This window comes from Babylonia areolata, chromosome 11 (genome assembly GCF_041734735.1).
Source record: "Babylonia areolata isolate BAREFJ2019XMU chromosome 11, ASM4173473v1, whole genome shotgun sequence".
In the NCBI taxonomy this organism is placed as follows: Eukaryota; Metazoa; Mollusca; class Gastropoda; order Neogastropoda; family Buccinidae; genus Babylonia; species Babylonia areolata.
Window position 1 is genome coordinate 31,116,930 of NC_134886.1, and position 7,500 is coordinate 31,124,429.

The 7,500-nt window shown below is 43.6% G+C and overlaps 1 protein-coding gene across 1 annotated transcript in view; it reads right to left on the minus strand.

Moving 5' to 3' along the window:
* Positions 1–7,500, minus strand: part of LOC143287216 (sodium-dependent phosphate transport protein 1-like) — a 14,247-nt gene that overhangs the window by 829 nt on the left and 5,918 nt on the right. The window contains exons 6-9 of the mRNA XM_076595162.1: positions 7,127–7,273; positions 5,280–5,412; positions 3,181–3,422; positions 1–1,440 (exon numbers count right to left, since the gene is read on the minus strand). The exon at positions 1–1,440 is cut by the window's left edge and continues 829 nt beyond it. Of these exons, the coding sequence (XP_076451277.1) occupies positions 1,312–1,440; positions 3,181–3,422; positions 5,280–5,412; positions 7,127–7,273 (651 nt within the window). The 3' untranslated portion in view covers positions 1–1,311. The remainder of the gene's footprint in view (positions 1,441–3,180; positions 3,423–5,279; positions 5,413–7,126; positions 7,274–7,500) is intronic.

Below are 7,500 nucleotides of genomic sequence, written 5' to 3' on the forward strand. Positions count from 1 at the left end.
TGTGTGCACAATGAAATAGCGAATAGGTGACAGGTCTACCCGATTTGGGTGGAAATATCTACATTCCGGCACACAACTTTCGGTTTGACAAAAACTCGTTATCCAATGATGAGCAAACTTTTGTTTTCCTGTTTTTGTAAATAAGTAGAAACTACATGTGAGCGATGAGAAGCTTTGCCTCTCTAGTCTCTTACTTTTTTTTCTTAGTGTATTTGTTTTTTTTATCTATTTATATTTCTTTTTATCACAACAGATTTCTCTGTGTGAAATTCGGGCTGCACTCCCCAGGGAGAGCGCGTCGCTATACTACAGCGCCACCCATTTTTTTGTATTTCTTCCTGCGTGCAGTTTTATTTGTTTTTTCTATCGAAGTGGATTTTTCTACATAATTTTACCAGGAAAAACCCTTTTGTTGCCGTGGGTTCTTTTACGTGCGCTAAGTGCATGCTTCACACGGGACCTCGGTTTATCGTCTCATCCGAATGACTAGCGTCCAGACCACCACTCAATATCTAGTGGAGGGGGAGAAAATATCGGCGGCTGAGCCGTGATTCGAACCAGCGCGCTCAGATGTTCTCGCTCCTATACGGACGCGTTACCTCCAGGCCATCACTCCACATAGCTATGCATCCATTCGTTCAGTGAATGAGTTGACAACTGTTTCTAATCCGGATGGATGAGAGCGCTGGTATGCCTCCTCGTGTTTAGTTCTCAATTTAAAACAAATCAAACCATGTTGTTTGTAGCCCAGCCGACTGCAAAGGGCCATGTCAGGGCTGACTACCTACCTGTCCGTTCTCGAAAACCATTGTTTGCACAAGAATCATGTGAAGAATCCAATAATCATTGACAACATCTTTCTTTGTGAGTTCGTTAGCTGTAGCTGCTCCCATGTTCACTCGTATGCCCGCGAGTACGCTCAACTTGCGCCTGTATGACCGTTTTTACTCCACCCACCACGTAGGCAGCAGTAGTCCTTTGAAGTACTGTCGTTGTTGTTTTCCTTTTAAACGATTTTTTTTAATTTTGTAAATGGGGATGATAAATTAAACGGAATAGCTGGCGTCCTAAGCATGGCCTAGATTTATTTGCCATAAGGAGCTAAATGGTTGGGATACTGTGTCGTGAACTGTGTTTTGTGGTGGTTGTTTTTTTGCAAATGTGACAGTTTTGTGTTGACGCGGTTGAGCATTTGTATGGTTTTGACAGACAGTCTTGATATGACCCTGTCCGGTCGGCTTGACTATAAGCAACAAGAACAAGAACAGGCAGCCGCAGTCCGTTTTCGGGATCGGGTGTCAGCTGGCTTGATTAAGTTTGGTGTTGTGGGTCAGCCCAGGGCTGCCTCTCACCGGAGGCAAAGGTGCAGTAGAAGAGCACACAGAACAGCATGATTCCTCCCGTGATGAGCATCACTGCACGCCACTGCTCTTCCGTGTCCTGTCAGACACGCGCACACACACACACACATATATATGTTTATATATATATGAACACGCTTGTGCGCGCGCGCGCGCGAACGCACACACACACACACACACACACACATATGTTTTATATATATATATATATATAACACATATATATATGTGTGTGTGTTGTGTGTGTGTGTGTGTGTGTGTGTGTGTGTGTGTGATTTCAATACCTGACCAGCGTGTTCGTTGAGTTTACGCATCGGTCACGCATCTGCTTCTCTCTCTCTCTCTCTCTCTCTCTCTCTCTCTCTCTCTCTCTCTCAGTATCTAGCTATATTTTCGTGAGTGGTGTGTGTGTGTGGGGGGGGGGGGGAGCAGATGTGGTGTAGTGTACAATAATTATGGATTAGCCCCAGTGTCATTCACAGCCTAATCGTACCCAGTTAGTTTTCACCCCGGGGGTTAATTAACTCACTCAGTACGGCCAGTCCTCTCTCCTCCACACAGACCCCTCGGATGTCCAGTGGGTGTCTGAATGACCCAACCTTTAGCTTCCGTCATCAGAATTGTGGTATTCTTTGTCAACATTCACCTCTTCAGTATAAGAGCCTTCTGCTTGCAATATTTTGATGATGGTAATTGGGGTGAAACGCTGTTAACGTCGTCTCTTTCGCCGTTCGTATGGAGAGAGTTAAATCTGTCCAGCTTGATTAAACCCATGCAAAAAAAAGGGGGGCAATTCCAACTACGTGGAGAGGGAGGGGTCGGAGGGGGGAAGGTTGGGTTAATCTTGACTAACCATTGATTATCCCAGGGGTCATTCGAGGTTTAGAAACCACTGAAAATAGATGGAAAGCTCACTGGCCAGAAAAGCTGAAGCCAACTGGAGGCCATATTGTTACTCGTATCCGGCCGTCAGTCCGTTGAGATGTCGTTTGCTAACTGGTGGTAGTTTCTGAACTGTAACCGTGTATCTTCGATGAACTCATGTTATGCTTGCCTCTACGACATGCCAAATGTTGTGTCTTGATTGATATCTGCCAATGGTTTGTTTACTAAAGTTATTACAGGAAAACAGTGCAGTGACACGTAGCGCAAACTTGCTGTGGAGGTACACACATGAATATCAGCTGAACTAACGCCGCGAGCAAGTGAAAGCTATCCGTGAAGCCAGCTGAGCGCTCGGCTACAGATATGAAGTCGCCGCTTCGCGCTACACTGACACGAGTAGCAAAATGGCTGACTAAACACTTCCGCTGGCTTCAGTTAGCAAAGGGGCTCAGAGATGGCACGCGCTATCCACCTATTTTTAGATTAGTGATTTGAAACCGATACAAAATGGGGGCAATTCCAACTACGTGGGGAGGGGGGTCGATCATAAATGATCCTAGGGGTCATTAGACGCTTAGACCAGAATGACCCGAGGGTAGATCCCAGCAGAGGGGGTCTGTGAGGGGTAGAGAGGACGGGGTGGGGTAGTTTGACACTGTTACACCGGCAACGCTGTGTATTGCAGCCTTGAAACCTGAATCTAAAACAGAATTTCAACACTAACCATAGGGGAGGCCATAGTGTAACACTGACGACGCTTTGGACGCAAGCTTTGAAACCTGGATCTGAAACAGAATTTTCAACACAAACCTTGGGTGGGTGGAGGAGGGGATGGGCATAGTGTTTACACCACCGGCAACGCTTTGGACGCAAGCCTTGAAACTTGGAGGGGAAAAAAAACAAACTTGGAACAGAATCTTTTAAACAAACTGACCGTGGGGGCCACATAGGCCACGAGCAGTACGCAGGCTGCCCACATCCACGAGGTGAGGGCCTCGGCCAGACTGATGAGAAAGCCCGTTAGGGTCGGGGCCAGGTCGAAGCAGTTGGCGGGCCAGGCGCTGTCCGTGAGGCCCATGCCGCACGTGCCCAATAGGTACACCGCCGCCACCAGCGCCCCCTGGCTGGAGTCCAGGTAGGTCAGGAGGAGGTAACACAGGGCGGGGAGTCCTTTACCTGTGATGTTGATGTTGTCATTCACCTGTGTTGTTTATGGTGGTGCTGTTATCATTATCGTTGTTGTTGCTGTTATTGTTATTCTTGTTGTTTTGTTTGTTGTTGATATTATCTCAGGTAGGTCAGAAGACAACACAGGGCGGGGAGTCCTTTACTGTGTTGTGTTGTTGTTATTGACATTATCATTATCATCATTGTTGTTATCGTTATTATCATTGTTATACTCATCATCAGCATTATTGTTGTCATTGCTGTTATTGTTGTTGGTTTGTTGTTGATATTATCTCAGGTAGGTCAGGGGGAGATAACACGGGGCGCGGAGAACTTTACCTGTTGTTGTTGTTGTTGTTAATGGTACTGTTGCTATCGTTATCATTGTTGTTGTTGGTTTGTTGTTGATATTATCTCGGGCAGGTCAGAGGGAGACGACACAGGGCGGGAAGTCCTATACCTGTGTTGCGTTGTTGTTATTGACATTATTATTATTATTATCATTATTATTATTATTATCATTATTATTATTATTATAATCATCATCAGTATTATTGTTGTCACTGCTATTATTGTTGTTGGTTTGTTGCTGATATTACCTCAGGTAGGTCAGGGGGAGATGACACAGGGCCGGGAGTCCTTTACCTGTTGTTGTTAGTGGTGTTGTTGTAATCGTTATCATTGCTATGATTGCTATAAGTTTGTTGTTGTTCATGTTATCTCGAGTAGGTCCGGAGGAGACAACACAGGGCGGGAAGTCCTTTACCTGTTGTTGTTGTTAATGGTGTTGTTGTTGTTGTTGTTGGTTTGTTGTTCATGTTATCTCGAGTAGGTCCGGAGGAGACAACACAGGGCGGGAAGTCCTTTACCTGCGTTGTGTTGTTGTTATTGACATTATTGTTATTATTATTATTGTTGTTGTTGTCGTCGTTATCGTTATTATTGTTATAATCACCATCAGTATTATTGTTGTCATTGCTATTATTGTTGTTGGTTTGTTGTTGATATCATCTCAGGTAGGTCATGGCGAGGCAACACAGGGCGGGGAGTCCTTTACCTGTTGTTGTGTTGTTGTCATTGTTGTTGCTGCCATCATTATCATCATTGTTGTTATTGTTATCATTTGTTTTTCTTATCATCATTATTATCATCATCATCAAAATCATTAGTGTTGCTGTTATTGTTATTATTGTTGTTGGTTTGTTACCGATACCATCTCAGCTGGGCCAGGAGGAGGAAGCACACGTCGCTGGGGATTGTCACTGGCAACATTTTGTGAAAAAAAAATAATTTAAAAAAATATAAATCCACTTTGACAGGAAAACATACATTTGCTTGAAGAAAAAAAAGGGGGAGGGAGTGACGCTGAATTGTAGCGAAGCGTTCTTTCTAGAGAGAGCAGCGAGAAATTCACACTGAGAAATCTGTTATGACATGACAAGACAAGACAAGACAATACAATGCAATACAATGCAATACAAGACCAGACCAGACAAGACCAGACAAGACAAAACAACGCAACGCAACGTCACACGACATAACACAACACAACACAACGCAATGTAATACAATTCATAGGTTTTGTCTTTCTTCAGTTTGTTTCAGAGTTTTGCATATGTGTGAAATTCGAAAGCGCTTTGATTTGTCTCCACATCAGACCTGGCGCTAAAAAGAATAAAGAAAGAAACAAACAAACAAACAAACGAACGAACAAATAAATACATTCATTATCATTAAACACGTCGAGTACGTGCTTCGCTTTGATTTTTTCTCGGGACAAAATCTAGCGCAACATAAAATAGACAAAAACAAACACATATTACATCATCATTATCATTAAGCACATCGACAAACAGTGCAACTCACTGAGAGCTTCAAAGGCTTTTCTGACGGTGGAGGGGTAACAGTAAGCCCCAGCCAACAGCCAGTCCGCAATCTTGGCTCCAAGAACTGCAACTGGAATGGCTAACAAAAATCCCACACTGGTCAAAACTTCTACCTGAAACATACAACAACAAAAACCCTCACCTGAAACATTGAGCGGTAGTAGCAGTAGTAGTAGCATTAGCAGCAGAAGCAGTAGTAGTAGTAGTAGTAGTAGTAGTAGTAGTAGTAGCAGTAGTAGAAGCAGCAGCAGTAGTAGTAGTAGTAATAGTAGTATTTGTATTTGTATTTCTTTTTATCACAACAGATTTCTCTGTGTGAAATTCGGGCTGCTCTCCCCATGGAGAGCGCGTCGCTACTCTACAGCGCCACCCTTTTTTTCTTTTTCTTTTTTTTCTTTTTCTTTTTTTTCTTTTTTTTTCTTTTTTTTTTTTTTGTATTTTTTCCTGCGTGCAGTTTTATTTGTTTTTTCCTATCGAAGTGGATATTTCAACAGAATTTTGCCAGGACAACCCTTTTGTTGCCGTGGGTTCTTTTACGTGCGCTAAGTGCATGCTTCACACGGGACCTCGGTTCATCGTCTCATCCGAATGACTTGCGTCCAGACCACCACTCAAGGTCTAGTGGAGGGGGAGAAAATATCAGCGGCTGAGCCGTGATTCGAACCATCGCGCTCAGATTCTCTCGCTTCCTAGACGGACGCGTTACCTCTAGGCCATCACTCCAGTAGTAGTAGTAGTAGTAGTCGTAGCAGTAGTAGCAGTAAGGGTCCTAGAATTCATGGGTCCCATTACGGTCATCGGTGCGACGGGCGCCATAGCCGAATGGTTAAAGCGTTGGACCTTTCGATCTGAGGGTCCCGGGTTCGAATCACGGTGACGGCGCCTGGTGGGTAAAGGGTGGAGATATTTACGATCTCCCAGGTCAACATATGTGCAGACCTGCCAGTGCCTGAACCCCCTTCGTGTGTATACGCAAGCATAAGATCAAATACGCACGTTAAAGATCCTGTAATCCATGTCAGCGTTCGGTGGGTTATGGAAACAAAAACATACCCAGCATGCATACCCCCGAAAGCGGAGTATGGCTACCTACATGGCGGGGTAAAAACGGTCATACACGTAAAAAGCCCACTCGCGTATATACGAGTGAACGTGGGAGTTGAAGCCCACGAACGCAGAAGAAGAAGAAGAAGGTCATAGGTGCTGTGAATTCATATCCATTTTACCCAGGGCTCGGCAAAGAGGGGCGATGCTCAATCCCCACCTTTCGCCAGTTTCACGTTCCCCAACCATTATCGGGTACCCATTCATTCACACCTGGCTGGACGGACTGAGGAACACGGGAGTAAAGTGTTCTTTCCTAAGGACGTACCATCAATCCGAAACTGAGCTTCGAACCCTGGCCACTGGTAAACACTGAATCAGAAGTCCATTTAATGCTAAATGATTCTACCAAGGCGCCTCACCAATCACAAGAATAATGGTAATAATAATAATGATAATAATAATAATGATGATGATGATAATAAAAATCATCATTATCATTATTATCATTGTTATTATCATTGTTATCATCATTGTCATCATCATCATCATTATCGTTATCATTATCATCATCATTGTCATTCGCATTACTATCATTATTATTATCATCTTCATCACCAGATCATTATTATTATCCGCAGTTTTATCATCATCAGTTATTCCTAGTAGCAGTAGTAGAAGTAGTAGTTGTAGAAGTAGTTGTTGTTGTTGTTAGTGTTGGCGTTGTTGTTGTTGTATCATTATCATTATCATCATTATGCTCATTATCATTTTTCAATTTACCGAAGTGGAGTCCATGCCCTGTGTGGCGCCAAGAAATTGCGGAAGTGACGTCACCATAAGGCTGTCTATCCATTCGCTGCCCAGCTGAGCGATAATGATGGCGACAACAGGAAGTGACGTCAGGATAGAGCTGTACGGAATTTTCAGCTGAAAATATAGAAACATATTATCATCTGTTTCAATTACATCTGTCTGGTCTCTCTCTCTCTCTCTCTCTCTCTCTCTCTCTCTCTCTCTCTCCAATGAGCTCGTGGCAGGAAAGAAAAAAGAAAGAAAATATGAACGAATGGATCAATCAAAGAATTGCTTTTTTTCTAATGAACAGGAAGAAGGAAAGAAAGACATAAAGAAAGAACACACGAGTACAAGCAACA